Here is a 20,339-nt window from a genome sequence, read left to right as displayed (position 1 = left end):
TCTCAGGCCCTGAAATGTGAAACGTATTTCAAAACTCTAACCTGTATGTGGTATTTGGAACGTAGACATCCCTGGCAGGAAACTCCAGGATTTCTCTTGTAGGTCTAACTCTGCTGTCTGGGTAAAGTTTGACTTGCAGCAACTCTGGAGTTAGACAGTAATGGGGATTCTCTGGAGCTGGAGATATGTCTATCTTTAATTGAGCTGTAAGAAGAAAATTATTTTATTACGATAAATAGAAGTTAATTTAAATCAAAAAGCATATTCATGCTTTGTTTCTTCAGATTAATTTCCTATATATTAATTTCATAAATAAACAGATGATAAATTACAGCCAATGTGGATTTGTTAAAAACAAGTAACAGTGAATCAAATTGGTATCTAGGGCAACCGGGGTACCAGATAACAAGAATCAAGAGAAAAGATGTATCTTAACAAGTCCCAAATGCTGTTCTTATAGGCAAGTTGGGGAAATACAGTCTAGATAATGCTACTGCGAGGCCCAACTACTGTTAAAAACCTTACTCAACGTCTCATCAGGAACCTTGCCTATCAAACTGGAAGAATACAGCAGGAGTTGCTGAAAGCTAATCTGCACCAAGATTACTGAATATTTTCCTTAGTAGGTCAGCTGACAGTATTGACAGCAGACTTATTGTGGGTGGATGGCACTGAGGCTGGAATGATTGTAAAAATTTGGAAGACAGGAGAGCTGGAGAAATGGCATCAAATGACTAAGGTGAAACATAAGAAAGAGCAAAGGACTTGCGTTAAGAAGGAGAAACCAAACATACAAACATAAAAAAATATAATAATTGGCATGGATCAACTCTGTAGAAAGGGGCTGGGTGACAGCAGTGAAAATAAGCCAACGTCAGAAGAAAACTACAACCATTCTAAGCCACATTAGTGCAATGTCATGTGTAAGACACTGGAGACAAATTCGTCTGCTTTGCTTGGCATGAGGTCTTAGGAAGAGCAACATAACCAGTTTAGAGCACCATGCTTGAAGAAAAGCATGGACAGATTAAAGAAACTCTAGCAGAGAGTAACAGGCAATTTTAAAATCCCAACCTTTGAGGAAGGGTTGAAAAAAACCTGAGATTGGTTAGGCTACAAAATAGAGGTGAATAAGAGTGAACTAATAACAGTATTCAAGTACTTGAAAGGTTGTGATAACTGCCCTGAGGGCATGACAGACCATAATCAGATTAATTTGCAGCAAGATAATTTTGCAAAGTTTTCTTAATACCTAACCTCACCATAAGGACAGCTGAGTGCTGGGAGAGATGATCTAAGGAAGCAGTAGGATTGCTGTCACTGGAGATTTTTAAAAAGAGGTTAAGTAAATATTGTCAGGAATAGCACAGGTCAGGGACCAGTGATGTTTCACTGCTGGTGTGCCAGCGTTTTTACTTCCTATCTCAAACAGAGGTGGAGTCTGTTCCTATTAACCAAGTAGGAACCAGAAGAGAGTTCTCCTCTTAGCTAGAGAGTGGTATTTTACTCAGGAAAACAGAGGCTCCTCAGTCCCTGCTGGGTTTAGGGCTTTGTGGTTTGCATCGTCTTCTCACAGATACTAGTCTCAGCATTGCAGGAGCTGCATGTGCACGCGTAACAGTGAAAAACCTGCCAAAATGCCATCTTTAGTGCTTGTGGTCTACCAGGGATTGCTGTGGATGACTTCTTAAGGTTTTTTTCATCTGCTCACTTATAAGAACTGGGTGGCAATTGTGAAGAACTAATCAAATACCTTAACACGTGAGCCAAAAAGATCTCGTTCAATACCTGTGATAGGTCTCAATCTCCGTAACACTGATGATGGCCGTCTCATGTCAGCAAGGAACTTATACAAATCTTCATCGCTTAGGCGATCACCCTCCTGTTGGACATTGGGAAGAAAATGGTTAGCTACACAACCCTTCAGGACTGCAAGAGAATGAATAAACCACCTCATACTATAGTCTCTTTCCTCTGATATCAAAATGTACCTTCCCAGAAGAAGGTGTTAACATTAACATGCTAAATTACAGTTCATTTCTCCATCCTTTTTCCTTCCTTTTTTCCTTATTAATCATCATGACAGCTGCAGGAACTTCTCATTGAAAACCTTTTCTCTCCCCATCAATATTATCTTTTTCAAAACTGAAAATGGCTATTAAAAGATTTCCCCCAAATATCCAATTTTTAGCAAGTATAATAGTTTGAAAAAGTATCCGTCATTCAGGTAGTGATCCTCATTCCTTCTCCTCTGCCTTTTCTTTGGTATGAGTCTAAAAGAGCCTTACTTTTCAGGAGAAGTTTTAAGAAATGGTGGGAAGTGGAAGGATTCTGTTGCCACTTTTCCTTGAGCCACATTCTAGTAGCCCAGAATTTTGTTAGGTTTGGAAACATTATAGGAAATGTGACTCTGCCATCCTCTCACTATCCAAAAGCAGAAAATATCTGATAATAAAGGTCATAAATCACTATATGAAAAAAGAAGCAAATGGAAGGAGAAAAACGCTGGGTAGTATTCAATTAATTGTGCTCAACAACAGAAAAGGAAGGGAAGATAAAAAATAAAAGATACAGAAAAATCAGAAGCTTAAAATCCTAAATCAACATTTGGCAATTATTAAAGGACAAATTAATAAAACAAGCTGTTTCAAAGTTGTCAAGTGAAAACAAACCTTAATAAAGTAAATAAATATATGCTTTTGTAAATCATTACTAACTTAGTGACCAGATTTGAATTGGTGTATATTACAAAGAGGGCTGCAGAACATGGTCAGTGGAATGGCTGCATTAGCAATGCTGTAATAGTTTTTTTTCTTACTTTCTACATTTTGGGTGAATACGTTACAGAACTGGTAACCAAGCAAAAGGAACTTCCTGTGCTCCTCTGTGTCACTGAGACCCCAGAGATACCGTTCAGAGAGCCCAATTTCAGTCATACTGAGTTCCGTGAAAGCATGGAGCTCCAGAGGCATGAGTCACCCTCCACTTACATGGTTTGCACCAGTATTAACTTGATGCCCTTGATGACATTTCTCCTTATTTACACTACTGTATTTAAGAGCAGACTTTGGATGGCTACCCACAGTGAAAGTGGCATGTAACCAAAAAAATCAGGGGAAAAAAAAAGAAAAAAAAAAAAGCTTAACCAACTTTCAATATATAGAATCCAAATTTTTGTATTCCCAATGATCAAGAAATCAGTCCAAAAAATATCTGGCTGTACACTATTAAATCCCTTTTATACACAAAGGTGACATTGAAATAACAATTTTCCTTAACCAGATGTGGCATTAAGCAAATCTTAGCAAAAATTAATGAACTGAAACCATTTTCTAAGCTTAACTAAAAATTTTATTCCATTTAATCATGTTTTCTACTGCTTCTCAGGAAATCCCAAGCTCTGGCTAAGAAGAGCTGCCACTCAGCAGAGCAGCATCAGAAGTGAAATGCTTTATTTTCTCAGGCATTCCTGGATGTGTCCAGGGAACTGATGCCAACCTCAAATCACATTGATGAACCTGGTTCTGAGCCTGCTGATGTTTCAACGGGATTGTCTATCAGCCAATGAAGCCAAAGGAGTCAACTGACCATCATGATAAAGGCTATGCAACTCCTAGACTAGGACAAATATCTGGAATACTTTTTGGCATATACTAATCCACAGAAGTTATCCTCCGTTTTTGTGAACTTGGTTCTATAAGCATTTTTCCAAATATGTTTACCAAAAGGCCAGGCAGTGATTTTTCCAATGCATGTTAGAAAAATCTGGAGCAAAATAAACTGCTGTTCTTCTGGGGAGACCCAGTTCTATTAGTTGGAGCGGTTAAATCACTATGCCATAATGATGCTTTATCATTCAAGTCAAAACCAGCTAATAATTTTGAATTCCTAACATAATCACTCACAGTAAACTTATTGAAAGAATCCACTAATCAACTGTGGACCCACTGCTGGGAGAATTAAGCACATGATATAATAAACCCACTGCATGCTGTCCAAAGATATCCTGTGATCAGGGAACAGACATTACATGCATTGAAAGCATCACAATTAATCATTCAGGTCTAAACTGACTCCACATGATCAAATCATTCTGTCCAAGAAGCAACTCCTTAATTAGATAGCTTCATAAAATACCTGTTTAAAGAAGTTTGTCACTGTCAGAGTAGCTGGTCTAAAACTGGTCAAATTGCAAGCCTCATCCCCACTTGTGGTTCTCTCTAATGAACGCCTCCCGACAATACTGGAATTCCGCCTCTCCGACCATGATCCTTTACGTTCTTCAAAAAATAAAAATAAAAAGGGGGAGGAATTAAAAAAAAATAGAGAAGAAAAACAATAGTCCAAGAACGTACTTTTGTTCCAACCAGGATTTTCTACACAAGAAGATAGGTGCTGCATTTGGAAATTATGCAATAAGCGTGATAGAAGAGGTGGTTATGCTAAGACAATCACACTCCTGAGGCATCAGGAGGCTATGAAGCACAGCTGACTACTTCTGCTCCTCTCACAGCAACCTCACCCCAGTGCCTTACTGCTATTATAAAAGTCTTTATCGTGTGGAGATTTATGTATTTCTCTTGCTCTGAAAGATGATGAAGTTGGCAGTTTTGGGGATGCTGAAGAGCAGTTTCAGATGAGCTATGTGGTTCACAAAGATTAATCCACTCCTTTGGAAAATGTTCATCAGCGTGTAACGCGCTCTCAGTCTTAGAAGCCTGGTTTTAAATAATATAACAGATGGTTTGCTTGTAAAATCCTTGAAAGATAAATCCATTTGTTATCATGGACTTTTCTGTTTTATTTCAACCATGACCCAAGACTATCAGAAGGCCTAGGGCAGGGGGAGGAAAGTGATAAAAGGAGCAACGGCAGCTACAGGGTATGAATCAAGACTTCAGTAAACTCTGGATTTGTCCACATTCTCTCATGCAGATGCCAGATACTGTACCTCCTGTGCCAACTTCTACTTCTGTGGAATCTCTTTCCAAACTTCCAGCGCTGCTCACAATGTTCATTAAATGAATAGCTGTCCAGGCAAAAGGCATTCGATACTTGCCCAGTCTTTGGCAAAACTGTTCTGCCTGGCATTTCAGTTTTTCCAACTTCTCCTTATTCTGTGAAGAAAATATTCAATCCAAGAGATTAAAAGGAGAGGAATAGGAACAAAGGTTCATTTAGCAAAATCAGTACATAACAATGGCATCTTTTCTAACTTGCAATGATTCTGTGCTTCAATAGCACCTTCTAGAGGAGGATCACTACGTGCTATGCAAACCGACTTCTGCTTCACAAAACTGCCAGCAGGCCAACAGTACCAGACACAGGACGGCCTGACAGCCAGAGCAGCTGGCTTCATGCTCTTAAGCCTCCTGAATAGCCCATCAAATCCCAGTGAGCTCATCTGCCCACTGCCCTTTCAAGAAAAGCTGAATTTTACTCTATGAAGTCTGAAATGGCCTTTCTTAATGTGATTTTATGCAGCAGGTGCTCAGATCATCTGCAGTTGCATAGGAAACTGAAAACACTGCTCAAATAAGAAGCAGTACCATACTCATTTTGTTGAGGGAAAAAAAGGAGTAAGAGAGGACTTTTCCACAATTCTGCATATTAAAGGGCAATTTTTTGCTTTAGAAAGGTTGTCACCTACAGGCTTTTAAGAAGTCCCCAGAGAGGGGGCTGGATCACAACAGAGCGCGCTCTGTTGCTCACATTCTTCTAGTTCAGGACATGCTTATGCACCTTGCTGGGAAGGAGATCTTGAAAAATCAACTTTTCACCTACATTTCCAAGCATCCAGCTCCAAAATTTCACTTAGGCATATGTCAACTTACTGATCACAGGAAATGTAGCTATTTACTTTTGTTATCTATATACTTGAGGTGAAAAATATCCATTTTTCATATTGTGGTGCAGTGATATAAAGACAGAGTTAGACAAAAAATGTTAACTTCTTCAGCTAAAAATAGATTAGAACTTTAGGACGGCAAAACTTTGTTAGAGTTTGATCGAAACTAACAAATGAACATCCCAGCTCCTTTGAAAAAAGCATAATGGAAAGCCTCTCATCACAAGAAGGGCTGGCATCTGTTTTGCCCTTCATCCAGTCCTCACTATTACACTTTGATCTTCACTTGGCTCAATCCAATTGCACAAGAAATTAGGAACCATTTCTGAGACTCATAAGCACTGCTTCACATTCCACGTATCCAAGGTTTCCTTTCCAAGCTCGCTTGTACATCTTACAAACTAGAGTTATAAAATAATATACTGAGCTCAAGTTAGAGTTTTATCCTTCCGACTGCTAGTAAAATCAGAGATTTGCTATGCTATAACCACTGCTGTATTGGAGAAAGCACTTCAGAAAAACAAATAGTAGCCTGCGGGTGAAAAGACTGAGGAAAGGACATAGTCCAGGTGCCACTAAATTCTGCAAGTGCTACCAGCATTCCTGTTTGCTCCTGAACCTACCAAATCTGCAATTCCCACCCACACCCTAATAGCACATGACCATACCTTCTGTATGGTATGTCTAAATATTTTTATGGTTTTAATATTTTGTACCAGCCGTTGAAACTGGTTTGCTGCTAGATGACTGTAAAAGTGAGATTTGGTAAATAAGTATTAGAAATCTTATACTAACACTATGATTGAAACAATAGACAAAAGTGTAGCCAAGTAATTAACTAGTAGAGGTAGTTTTACAGTTCTTTGCTCTTATGACTAGATGTTCCTGCACTCTTGATGGGAACAATGTTGAAACTGACCACGTGTGATTGAAACTGCGTTAAGCTTCAAGATCAAAGAACAAGGACAAGAACAAAGACTTCAAGGACAGCCAACAGAATCTCAAACAGGTCAGTGGTCGTAAAAGCAGCCCTTCGACTCAAATAAATTCTTCATTGCGCATGATTGGGTGTAGGCAGTACTATGATAATCAGTTACAATAAATTTTATGTGTATATATACTAATCTGATTAATATGTAATTAGTTACTCCATATAACCTGTTTGTGCTGAAGCTGTGGCATGCACACTAGGTGAAATTATCCCCCGTGCATCCAGTGCTGCAATAAAGAATGCCTGCTTTCTAAAACTCCAAAACAAATCTTGGAGAGTTTCTTCGACTGGTATCAATTCCAATACACTACAATGAGCAACCAGCTGCCAACTGTAGGTTATAAGATGGCATTCTTCTCTGTGGGGAAACCTCTGCTTTTAGTCCTGCAAGGAGACAGGCTCCATTTAAACATGGAAAGGAAAGACAAAGAATCAGTCAAATTGGGGCAGGTCCATGCCATCCCCTGCACTTCAAAATGCCAAGGACTTCACTGCACAGGACAATGCCCAAAACCATTGAAGGCAGGAATTAAAACAACACTGTTAATGAAAAAAACCAAACACTAAAGTATAAAAATTTTAAATTATCCTTACTATATGTAAAAAGGACAGCTTCAGCCTGCTGTTGAGTGTGGCCCTTCTTTACAGTATTTGGAAAAAGAAAAATCAGCAGAGAATAGCAAAAAAAAAAAAGAACCAGAAATGCACTGCAATTCAAAACCAGGCCTGATGGAGAATCTCCTGTTAACGTATTTCATCTGTTTTATAACCCTTCTAGAGGAAGGCAGAGGTACTGTGATGGAGTTAAGCTGCAGAAGCAATGGAAAAGTTGAAATTTTACTGCAAATTCAAGTCAAATGCTGCTTTTCCTTGACCCAGCTATAAGCACACAGCTGATCCTTTGGGACAGGGAATCACAGATGACTGAGCTTGATGGTAACCACACATGTCCCCTGCCAGCTACAAAAACTGATGACCTTTAACTACTCTACCCCAATAAGGCATCAAGATTCAAGGGTCTTTGACTCTTCTTTGGCCTTTAGAATTTGACTAGATTCTTAATTAAAAACGGACCCTTTTAACAACAGGAACAGTATCAATGGTTGTTAAGTCCAAGGTGAAAGAAAGTAATGTATGTTTCATTTGTTAATAACAAAATGCCTTCAAGCGCTTATAGCCAAATTTAACCAAAACATCAAAAAAATTCTTACCTTTGCTGCATCAGATTCTTTAAAAATCATATAAGGCTCTGCACACTCCCCAATATCTCCCTGCTGTAATACTTTTTCCAGCTGAGAAGGGAAAATGAACCATTAGAAGGACATGTATCCAGCAAGGATTGTTAAATTAAACAAACACCAGGAAGCAAAAACATTCTTTCAAAAGAGTTAAAGCTTGATTTCCCTTTGTGAGTCAGGGAACAAGCACTGCACTCAAGTTGTTAGAGCCATTAAGTTCCCAGATCTCCAGCTATAACTGAATCACAGGTGTAAAATATAGGTTCAAAGGGAACATTTATCACTTCACTTTGGTGTGATCTGTTCTAGAGCCACTTTCAGCTCATTTTTAAGGTCTTAAAGACAGCTTACACTGTCTTCAGCATCATCATTTTCAGAATTCTGTTCTTATTTCTGTTCTTCATATTAAGGACCTATTGCAGCAGCATAAAAAGGTGACTCAGATGCACTCAGCTGAAACAAGCACTATTTTAAATCAGTGTGTTTTCAAATCAAATAACGAAATAATCAAATAATTAAAATTAGCCAAAGAGTAGATGTTTCCTTCTGAAGTCTCCAAGTAAGTCAATGCCTCCTCAACACAAAACTGCTTAACACCCAGTTTCTGATAGAAATATACTACCTGTCACATGCATGAAGACTGTTTCTTTTCAGAAGCATCCTGGCCCTCCCTCCCACACCCGCTACTGTGCACATGCTGTTACTAGATTAGAATATCTTTAAACTTCTCCCATGCTTATAGAGTGTCATTCATACTTGTCTATTAGTAGAACTCCAAGAGGCTACCAGAATATAAAGAACAAAACTACCTTCCATCAAATCTTGCACTCCCTGGTGAGTTTATGCTAGCAATACCAGCTGTCTGAAAAGTGGTTTCCCAGTGAGTAAGACCCATGTGAAAATTCACCTGATAAGGCACACTATGCATCTGTCTTATTTATCCCTGACTATATCCTTTTCATCATTAAATCAAAAAATCACCTAAACCACCAGCTCCTCTTGGATCACAAGTTTTACAAGCACTAACGTGCTGTCACAAGCTCTTTTGGACAGATCCCCACCTCATAAATATGGGGTTCTCTCTTCCTCATATCTTGTAAAAATCAGAAGAGTGAATATGTGTGCACAGGCAGAACATGATTTTTAGAAGGAACTCAAAGAATCATACCAAAAATTGGAGATGAGAATATGCTCCAACACTACTAAAAGCCTTATTCTCACCTGGGACTGTTTTGTCATGCCAGAAAGTCTTAATTCATTTTCAAAAGCTTATTCCTCATGTAAGAAGCAGTTCATGAAGAACTTGCACAAACCTCAGTCAACAGGGTTCACAAAACACAGGACTTAGCTAGCCAGCAATATAACCACTGCCTGTGAATTGAAAGCAGGTACTGAACTCCCCTTTTTACAACAGGATGTTTTTTATGCAGAGACCAGCCAAAAAAACTGATTCAAATGCCAATCTGAACTAGTAGCATTTGTGTGCTCATTGAATCAAATGAAAGAAGAGAAAATAACTTTTATCTTTGTATACTTTATTCCAGGAGTGGCCAATGTGGCATTTTATTTCAGTTATGGATCTCACTCTCTCAGCAATTTCAATTCTTAAAGACATTTGAAAATCTGGCTTAAGGGTATATATCATTTTTGAAATGGGATTCAGATCAATATATATTTTTAAATCACTCACTTGTCTATCATCTTAAGGAGTCAGCACATTGTTTCACATGAAAACCAAGGTCAAGCCCCAGAAAGCTGCTCTATATCAAGCAAACCTTTATGCTTTTTTCAGTTTTTCGATAATACAATAATGCATATCTCCACTGAACTGTTTCTGTTACAAAGGAACTTAACGTACTAAGAATATCTGAAATGAAACAGAATTCTGTGGTGCCAATGTTTATGCTTTTGAGAATAGAATTCTGCTCTCCAAATGTAAATAAGAAATCAACTAGTCAGCCAGACTTGTTTATATTTTATTTTAAATAGAAAACAAGAGACAATAAGTTAAATTTCTCTGGCATTTCTTACCTTTATTACCAGAAAGACATCTTGAGAGGGATAAGTGATAGAAAAGATGGCAGATCTGGCCAGAGTGGATATAGCAGCAGGGGGGACATGTGGACGAAGCATTCCCTTCATTTGTTCAGAGTTTAAATCAAAGTAGAAATTTTCTGAAATCTAAAAAAGAAATTGGGTAGCTTCAAGCATTAGTTATACTTTTTATTTTTGGCAAATTCTTCATAAACACAACAGACAATTTCAAAGCAATAATAAGAAAAACTAACAACGGTGCCTCTTTTCAAACCACATATAAAAAGAAAAACAAAAAGGCCTCTTCATTAAGAAATCAAGGCAGGACAGTGGGAAAGAAGAAAGGAAATAGAGCAAACAACACACACTACCTATAAAATTTCTTCCAGCTCCCATAAGGTATGTAGTTCCATCACAGGACTAGGAATTACAATTGCTATCTGAATTAAAAATATCAAAGTATCAAAATAGAAAATGATCTTTAAGATCATTCACAGAAAAAGAAAAAACAACACATCTTGAAGCACAGACTGTGAGCTTTCTAAGCTGAAGCACCAAATCCTTGACTGTATCAAGGCTTCAAAGCCAAAATGAATGTGAGCTGGTTATCAACACCAGAGGTCACTAAAGAACTTACTACATTAGAGGAAAAAAAAAAGGAGTAATGAGATGATAAAATTGGCTTATGAAATGTGATTTAAATATTAAACAAAGTTCACATAATATTCCACATACTCTCATCTACATAACTTAAAACTCAATGCATTAAATTCAAGTCTTAAAGAGATAAATGTCAAAATGCATATTTTTAACATTTTTCTCTCTACTACTGCTAATATCTTGAATTAGGAAAACTAAGAGACTCTTCAAATATTAAATACAGAACATAAATAGGGGAATAAATGTATTTTGCATTTCCTATAACTTAGATCTTGAAAAGACTCCTCAGTTTTGTTTTGATTTTAGCAATTTTAGCACGTATGACTTTCTTGTGCATTATTAAAATGTTACTTGGACACATACCATGCTGAATCATGAAAAAGAGATTAAGAAAGTCATAAAAACTTAATCTAAATAAAAGGTTTCAGCTACTTAAGTTCTCTCTGGGGAAGAGACTTCTGAAAGCCAAGATTGGACAATATATATATTCTGATTTCAGGCACTCGCATATTAAATAATATTTTTAGAAAAGTGGTTATACTTCAACTGTTTTACTAAGCAGAAGAAGAACACAAAGATGGTTCATGAAATGCCTTCATCATTCTTCCAACCACTGGTATGTCACTGCCTCCATAAAGGTTTGTTTCCAGAATTAATTCCTCTCTTTTTTTTCAAATACAGGTTTGTAATGCTTCAGTGGAAACATCATCACTCAAGTAATTAAAAACCTACCTTTTTCTTTTCTTTAACATCATACAAAGCCAAACTTGCAAAAATGGGCTCAATTTCTATTTCAAATCTTGAAAGAAAGAAACACATAAAATCAGTTGACTTGCATTTTGTAAGAAAGAATAACCTATCCCCCCTCTCCAAATACTTCCTGCGTAAGGTGACGGCTGACCACTGTTAAGCCTAGATGTCAGGAACAGCTGAGCCAACCTAGGGGCTTGCTCCTGCTGAAAAGGGAGGTCTCGCTCCCCAGTATTCCCCCCACTCCTCTCCTGTCCTGCTTCCTCTGCATTGCCTCTGCTCCCTTCCACTATGACACACGTTGGTGCTCCCTGGACCTTCTAAAAGCCATTTCAACACGTTGACCCAACAGAAAGGTTGGGATTAGGGCCACAGGACATAAAGCATACTTCTATAAATGCTTTTATCTTCTTCAAGTGTCGTTTGAAAGCTAAGCAAAGCAACATAACAGCTTCCTTAAAGCTGGGATAGCTGGACCACTTATCTCGTCTGATTACCTCGAGAAGCTGTTCTATGCACTAATTTACTATGCTGACCTGTTGATATGGCTAAATGGCCAACTGCTCCTCCCAGCATTACTGATCAGAAAGCTCCTTCCTCTGGAGAGTCAGAGACAGCTATTTTGACAATTTTCAACATTTAACTTTTGTCAGAAAATACCAATATTTCAAAAACTCTCTCAGAAAGGTGTCAGTTTTTCAGAGTAACTGTTATCAAGTATTCATGCTAACTGAAACACTTCCAGTGAAAACACTAACCTACCAAATAAAGCTAAACTTATTGCTAAATCACCTGGGAAGTTAAAGAAATTAAAAAACATTCAAAACCTGTCCCTACACCAAAGTAAGCAGGGGCTGAAATGCCATTCTCCTGTCCATACAGCCTTCCCATGAAATTAATGCCCAATCCATGGTGGGACACCCCCATGCACCCAGTCCTTGCACAGACCTCTCAGCTTTTCAGCCTGGAACTCTCTTCTGCCAACAGGGAGAACAACATACAGGACTGCATCATCAAACAGGTATTTTCTTTAGTTTTGCAACAAAGGTGAGATAAACCTGAAAATGACCCTGCTTAGGTCATCTTAGCCTTGTCCCCAGGGAAGAGACTACGTACTTCTTGTGCCACCAAGATAGCACAATCTTGGATGCTCACTATTACAACTCTAAGTATGGTTTCAGAGATTACTTTGGTTCACAAACAAGCATGTACTTGGGCCAATTTGCTATAATTTACAGTCAGTAAGAGATGCTTAAATAGCAGAAATCATTAATTTCCAGCATCTAACTTATTTATGCTAAAGACACCATCCTTTGGAGAGGAAGCTCCACTGCTACTGCATATTATGTTGTTCCAGTTCATAAAAGGCTGCAAAATCAGTTCATCTCTATGGCTATATTAGGTCCTGGAGTACTCTACGAGCAGGAGATATGTCCCACACATATATCTCAGTTATGAGCCGCAATGTAGTCTAACCGAAGCTCTCTAATAAGAAGGGTTGACCTAACTGAGGACACAGAAGATGAATACAGCAGTGTGGAAAATCAGTTTTGTACTTTATTTCTCCAAGGGAATAACAGTAAAATTTTACCTTGTGTTATTAGAGAAGAGTTATAGGCAATGAACCAGCTGCAGGTAACCCTATATTCAGGAGCTCCACTTCATTAAACTTGTTTAACAGGTTTCTATTCCTCCAGTTAATGCTTGCTAAGTATATAAAGTCTTCACTCTTAAAGGGACACAGTCAAGGTTGTTGAGCCTAAACTTCAGCAAATCTTTGGTTGTCTTATGTTTTATGGCTTAAGCATTTTTAATCTTCTCCCCCCTCTTAAACATCCTTGTTACAGAGCTGAACACCAATGACTGGCCAACTTAACTGAACAAGTGCAGTGACACATGCGTGCTAGTAACATGGAACAGTTATAGCTACAGACTGGCTGGAAAGCAACACAGAAAAGCCAAGGAGGGTGAATATTTTCTATGTCACACCAATACAAAAAAGTCTTGAAGATAAAACTGTCTGATGCACAGTACTCTGTAACTTATCCGTTATGGAACTAACCTTTAAGCCTATGACCAAACCAAACAATGTTACATCCCTTCAAGCGTAATAAACAAGGCAGCAGAGTTACTCCAGATGCACGTGGATAAAACAGCAGATTTCAATTCTCAATTTCTGTAATGCAGCTGTCTGTCGGAGTGATACTTACTTAAGGGACAAACACTTCACCAGGAGTCTTTGGCCAAAGTGTTCTTTGGGTACTTCAGGGACACTAAGTCGTTCTATGGGCTCCTCCTGAAATTAAAGACAAGACACTTGTTCAAACCACTAATAGCATTATGAAGCAAACATACGGATCACTTTTTACTTCTAAGACACTAGCACCAATTTAATCCGAGGCTTACCAGCATGTTGCATTCATCGGCAGCTACAAATATGCTAAAGTAAATCCCTTTAATGTTTCTACATTATAGGGGATTGCATAACCATAAAGGAAAACCAGTCTTCAGAAAGTAGAATCTGTGACAAGACAACATGCTAAAAAACATGCGACCCACAAAATAGCCAAGGTTCTCATGAATATTAAACATAGGTGATCTTAACCCCTTTAAATCCATGGCAGACTGACAATTTTCAGACTCCCTATATCCTTCACTTTTTTAGTCTCATCCACAGGTATATAAAAATACCTCATCTGGTGCTGGATGTAGTGCAAAAAGCTCCTTATGCCTACTGGACTTCCTCTGATCTTCATTGTGGTGGTCAATCTCTTCATTTGGGGTTCGGTCCAGCAGGTTTGGGAGAAGGGCATCTGGAAGGGAGTTCTTCAGATCAAAAATACTGCATGCCCAGCTGCCCCGGGGAGTATCGTCAATCGACATTGAACGTCGTTTAAGGTCATCCTGAGATTCAACAAATTAAAAGCAACTTATAATGGGAAAGGGACTGCACTTTTAAAACATGACTATAAATTAGGTTTTATGTAGCAAGGTTTTAAAGGTACATTACTTGTTCATCCTGGTAACTGTTGCCATCCGGAGCTTCGTCAGACTCAAAGATCTGTTTGGGGAGCCCCTTTTGCCTCTCCTTCTGTTTGTCTAAAGTGTTGGGATTAAATCCAGTTCCCAGCTTGTGATATCTGAAAACAAAGTATTTCAAATGCATTCTTAGCATCCTCTTTGACCCCAAACCCAGAAGCAGAATTACAGAACAAACCCAGTATTATCAGTGTGGGTCCTCTCAAAGCATAAACTGCTCTCTGCAAACAGTATTTCCAGTCACCCTTCACTGTAGCTGGGTAATAATCCAACAACCAGTATTCCAGTACTACAATGTGACTCTGTTCAACCATAAAACAACCCTGAGTGATGTCAAAAGAAGTATTATCAATGGCCAATTAAGGTCATTGTAAAATGTGTGATTGTGATGCCAAGCTTAAAACAGGCTGAGAACATGAGGATTAAAGGCCAACGGTTCTGCTAGAGCAAGAACTGACTTGGAGAAGACAATATTAATAACACTATTAGTAACTTAGACAATATTAGTATTAGTTTTCAAGTTACTTATCAACTTTTTCAAGTTTTCAAGTACTTATCAACTTCAGATAAGATTGCATGAAGCACAGAAGTCCTAAGCACCTCTGGAAAACATATGACTTTACAACCCCAAGTAAAATGAGCATCTTCCCATAGCATCTTTATAAGCAGAATCAGGTCCTTCAGAGCTTTCCAGGGTGTAAGAGCGCTTGCTAGTAAACAGTCTGTCTACTGTTGCTGACAAGATCAGATCTCTTTGACTAGCAAATTTTTGGATACCAAATGGCACTATGTCTATATTTACACATGCATATGGCCAGAGCCACAGTCTCCTTACAATACAAACTCTTAAGTCAGTTCTGAAGTAGTGCTGGGGTCACATCTAGAATCAATTGTTCTTATCCTGCCCTGTTACTAAAGTTACCACAGAAGGATGCACAGATATGTGAAAACCATGGACGTGCTAGCAGTGGATAATGAAAGGGAGGAGAAAAAGGAAGAAAGCATTTTCTTCGCTAGGTTATAACTCCCAAGAGCTGAACAATACGATCTGTATAATCCTCACCTGGATGTCCGCATTTCAATCACAGCTCCACCAACAAGTGTAAAATTCATTCTAAATCAGACCTGACTTCAGAGGTGCTTGTGATCATTACTGCCATCAGTCTAGTATACAGAAATCATGCCATATCTAGCATACAGAAATTATGCCATAAGGTTGAAATAAGAACATACTTTTTTTTTTTTTTTCAGGCCAGTAAAGAAAACCTACTTAGCTTTTCCAATACCATTAAAGTAATCAATGAATGGATGGATTTGCCTGCCCCCAAAAATATTTTGGTTACAAAGAACTGTAGACAGAGATTGACATAAAGATTATTTCCCTTGGGGTGGGGGAGAGAGGATAGCACATCAGAAGTCATGTTCTTCTAAAACTAGAAGAGCTGGATTTTGTGCCCCCAGAGCTAGCCAAAGCACTTGCAACCATCCAATAGGATGGATTAAGAGAAACCTGTTAGCATCCTTACTTGAAAAATAATTTAATCCTTCCCAGCTAGGCTTTCGGGTTCTTCTGCTCCAGCAGTAACCCTTCTATTTCTACCCAGTCCACCGCCATGATTTTATCCAAGTAAAATCTGCTATGAATGTTTATGGAAGTGCCTCTCCTCCTCTGAAGGGGCAAGACAACCTTTGACTATAGTTCAACAATCACTCATCACACCTTCAACCCACTCTGGCAACTTTGATGTCTTTAGCTTCATGCTTTCCCTGACACAAAACACAATGTGCAGCTGATCTGCACAGGACAGAAAGCTCCACTACCTCCAACTAAACCTCCTCAGTGCAGGAATAACAAACAGGTATTTCAGAGACCAATGAAAGTTGCTGAGAAACCAAGAGGTGTGCTGGCTGAGTGGGTCACATTGTCCAAGCCTACTGTGCATTCTAGACTCTGCCCACAAAGGCTGGGAGTTAATAAAGCATCTCTCTCAGGTTTCTTTCTGGGTGGGGGTTTGGGGTTTTTTTGGTGTGAGATTACAAAACACATTTTTATTAGGTCATCTTAGCACTGCAAAGCATATCTTCAGCATCCCCTGAAGTGGTTCTCAGGACAACATTAAACCAGTGAATTGTAGCAACTGCCACAAGGGCAGAGCTGTAGCTGTAGTCAAGTCACTTGTAGGTGATGCACATCACATGGATCACTTACTCCTTGACAGTAGCTCTTGAAGTCATCAGACTTTCAATCATCCGAGAGAGTGTATGTTCCAAGTAAAGCTACTCAGAAACCTTCCTGCTAATTTGCATAAATTAATCAATGTACACACATTCTCTAAACTGTTAACTCATTAGGTAAATGTCGTGATAGTTCAAATATTAACAATTATTTGTTTAAATTACGTACTTTCTCAAAGTCTCTTTGGGAACAAATGAAAGCTGCAGAGGACACCTTATCTATTAGGTGGTTTTGACTGCACATGAATCTTACATCATTACGAAATTAATGCAACTTCTCTCTAAAAAGAGCTAAAAACATAGAGAACAAAGAATGAAACAAATGCTGGAAGTAATTTTACTTGTTCGCATCCCCTAAATACTCTACCATTCTAAAGGAGCAACTGTTGACTAAAATGGCCTAGATTTTCAAAACTGCCTCAAGGGGTTTTGACATCTGAGATCTAATTTTCAAAACACAAAGCATCATTTCAGCTAAACACAAAGCATCAGTTCAGCTGAGCTGGGCAACTAAAAGCCAGGGCACACGGAATCAGTAGCCAGGACAATAATTTTTGAGCTTCCTCATACCAGCTAGCCACCCTGCAAAAATTTAAATATGAAATCAAGCTGACAAATACCACAGGGGAACTCACTTTCTGTTCACAATTGCCCAGTCTTCCGTGTAACTTCTTACACAGTCCCTCACATGAGGGTCCATCTCACTGTTAAAAGAATAAAAACAAACACCTTCAAAATCACAGACATGATGATGACTTCTTAAACATACATACTTTCACTTAGGTTTGTATTTACTCTTCCAGGCATTTACAGCCAAAAACTCCATGCTTCAGCCTTGCACATACTCAAATGCAGAACAATTAATTCCCTTGAGCAAGGTGTCACCCTGTCACCTCCTACCTCTCTTCAGGCACAGCCGACACAAGCGTTCGACATTCTCGGGGCGTGTAAACAACCTCGATGTCATCGGGAGGAAACTCAAGCAAGTCTCTCAGGGGTCCGGACTCCACTGCAGTCGAGTGTGTAATAAGGTAGTCCTCCAACTCAACTGGGTCCACTGCTTCTGTAAGCGGTACCTGGGAAAAAACAAGCAATGGAAGGGTCTTAAAACACAGAGAAAGAAAAAAAAACCCCAACCCACACACATATATTCTACTTTGGTTTTTAAACCAGCTCTTCTGCCTTGTTGAGGAAACTTGATCTAACATCAGATGACAATTAACCCTAGCGGTGTTCATCTTAGCTAAAGCACACCATATAGTTATTTTTCATGTCTTATCTTTTACCTGATACTTCTCCAGACAGTTCTAGGATGCATACCATCATCATCTCAAAAAAAAAAAAAAATCATCTATTTTCAAGAAATTCATTAGTTTGCATCAGAAGAAAATATTACACTGTATTTGCCACGTGTATGACTTTGGATTTCTTTTTACCATGCTGCTGCTCTGATCACAAAGGGAACGTTCACCCTGATGCTAGATGCAAGAACCCTCTGGCCCCAAGGCACAACCCCCGGACAGGAATCCAGAGCACGGGCTGATTTACCAGAAACTCACGAAGCCAGAACTCTAAGGACTAACATTATTTTGAATTAAATCAGTTCTCTGGGGAACACAAAACACAATGTTCATCCACCACAGGTACAAGTTTAACCACCTCTTCTCCCTGATATTAGGGCCTTCAGTGCCACGATGACTCTGCCCATGCCAGGCACTGCTCTAAATAAAATGGTTGCTTAAAAAACATATTTACTGGGCACAAAGCTTGCACCCAAAGCACAAGGAATGACTGAACAAACACACATTCAAGAAAACAGTAGATTTCACTGGGGGTACTGATCTCACCATATTGAAAAAAGTGAGCTTTTTTTAGGTACATGAAAAAAAAAAAAAATCACATAAACTGGATACATACATTGCATAACTGTGTCTTTACATATGTATATTATATAAATACATATATATATTCTGATATGAGATCATTATCCTATGAGGCTGTACATAAACATAGACATTAAGAAAATGAAACACTAAAAACAAGTTTTGAGGAACCTGTTTCTACAGCAACTGACAGATTTCCTAGAATTCCCTGGCACATCCCAGTGAGGCTGAGTGGTTTAATATGAGTCACAAAAACACATCAAAATTCAGCAGTTTTTCTCTACTATTTCCTCTTTACTGTCATCCAGATGATTTCTGTGGGACAGGGAACTATCCTGTAGCTTGTCTTCTGTTGGCAATGACTTTAAAAACAACACTTAGTACTTAAGTTTTAAATGTGCGTCTCAAAAAAATTGCTATACCAATCTCAAATTCTAGTTTTTAAACTTGTATTGCCAAAAAGTTGTGAAATGAGTCAATTTTTTGTTCAAGGAAAAAGACTCGGCTAACACAGAGGGTATTGAAAGAATCTCTCCTACCACAGCCAACTTCAATGAATAGCGCAATTTTCTTAAAATACAGAAGACAAACCCTTCAGCAGAAAAATGGCGTGACTCCAATAAAGTCAGGTGAGTTGGACCAGATGACTTTATGCCAGATAAGAATCTGGTCCACCAAAAAAAAATGATGTCTAGAAACTCAGTATTTAGTTCTGCAATCCAGGTAAAAGATACAAGTTAATTTCTGTGTAAAGAAATGCACCATCGTCATCATCATCTATTTAACTCTGACCCCATAACCTTTTTTCCCCTTCTAATCCTGAACTCTTGAAATGAATTTGAAGTATGTGATTTGGGGAACTTTTGAAAATACAGATCAGATACTTTTAACTGTTTTCATCGCTGCCAAACTCACAACGAGCAGAACTTGTCATTGCTCTTCCCCACATTACAGTTAACATGTCATCACCCCACACTATCTGTTTCTTACATACAGATAGACCAGCTCCATTTGGCACTAGATACCTGACAAAACATCCAGCAGCGAAGTGTGACAGTTTATTATTGAGGAACTGCTAAAAGTGCATGTTTTTTCAGAAGACCTGCTGCATAATACTACTGCGACTTTTGAGTGCATATAATCCTTTCCACCGATAAACCTCAAAACCAAAGTAGAGTAAGCACCCAGAAATGGAGACTCCTTGCAAATGAAGATAAAAATAACAAAATCACTGGGCAAAAGCCACAGAGGCATTGGGTAGCAGAGGTGCTGGGAAAAGGCACTCCCTCAGGTCCTCTCGTTGCCAGTCCAGAGCCCCATCCATGCAGCGATGCAGCTGCGCTGGACATTGAAAGACCCTCACTGGAAGAAGGCCAGAGGGTCAAGGTAGCCTCGGAGGGTGACTTAAAGCTGCTTAACTGGCCCTATTTTTAAGCCCTAACATTTTAAGACTGAATTCTACTCCTCCTGCTGACCTCCGTTCCACGCTGGCAGCTCCAAAGCTGAGGTACCTTCCAGTACACTTGCTCAGCAAAACTGAGCTGACCATGCAACCTGCACAAACTCATTTACCTGTGCATCTCCCCCGGCTAACAAAGAGGAACCTTTTCCTCATTCCCTCTGATCTTTCTAATCCACTCATCCTGATAAACAGAAGAAAA

The 20,339-nt window shown here is 38.8% G+C and overlaps 1 protein-coding gene across 12 annotated transcripts in view; it reads right to left on the bottom strand.

Moving 5' to 3' along the window:
- The window catches only part of DOCK7 (dedicator of cytokinesis 7), a 110,092-nt gene that overhangs the window by 67,281 nt on the left and 22,472 nt on the right, over positions 1-20,339 (bottom strand). For all 12 annotated transcript variants that reach the window (XM_069788531.1, XM_069788532.1, XM_069788533.1 and 9 more), the window contains exons 3-14: positions 17,696-17,871; positions 17,431-17,499; positions 14,532-14,661; positions 14,213-14,425; positions 13,732-13,817; positions 11,504-11,570; positions 10,109-10,258; positions 8,051-8,131; positions 4,952-5,117; positions 4,138-4,280; positions 1,789-1,882; positions 42-204 (exon numbers count right to left, since the gene is read on the bottom strand). In XM_069788531.1, the coding sequence (XP_069644632.1) occupies positions 42-204; positions 1,789-1,882; positions 4,138-4,280; positions 4,952-5,117; positions 8,051-8,131; positions 10,109-10,258; positions 11,504-11,570; positions 13,732-13,817; positions 14,213-14,425; positions 14,532-14,661; positions 17,431-17,499; positions 17,696-17,871 (1,538 nt within the window). The remainder of the gene's footprint in view (positions 1-41; positions 205-1,788; positions 1,883-4,137; positions 4,281-4,951; positions 5,118-8,050; positions 8,132-10,108; positions 10,259-11,503; positions 11,571-13,731; positions 13,818-14,212; positions 14,426-14,531; positions 14,662-17,430; positions 17,500-17,695; positions 17,872-20,339) is intronic.

This window comes from Haliaeetus albicilla, chromosome 8, assembly GCF_947461875.1.
Source record: "Haliaeetus albicilla chromosome 8, bHalAlb1.1, whole genome shotgun sequence".
In the NCBI taxonomy this organism is placed as follows: Eukaryota; Metazoa; Chordata; class Aves; order Accipitriformes; family Accipitridae; genus Haliaeetus; species Haliaeetus albicilla.
This window is presented reverse-complemented; position numbering and strand designations above follow the sequence as displayed.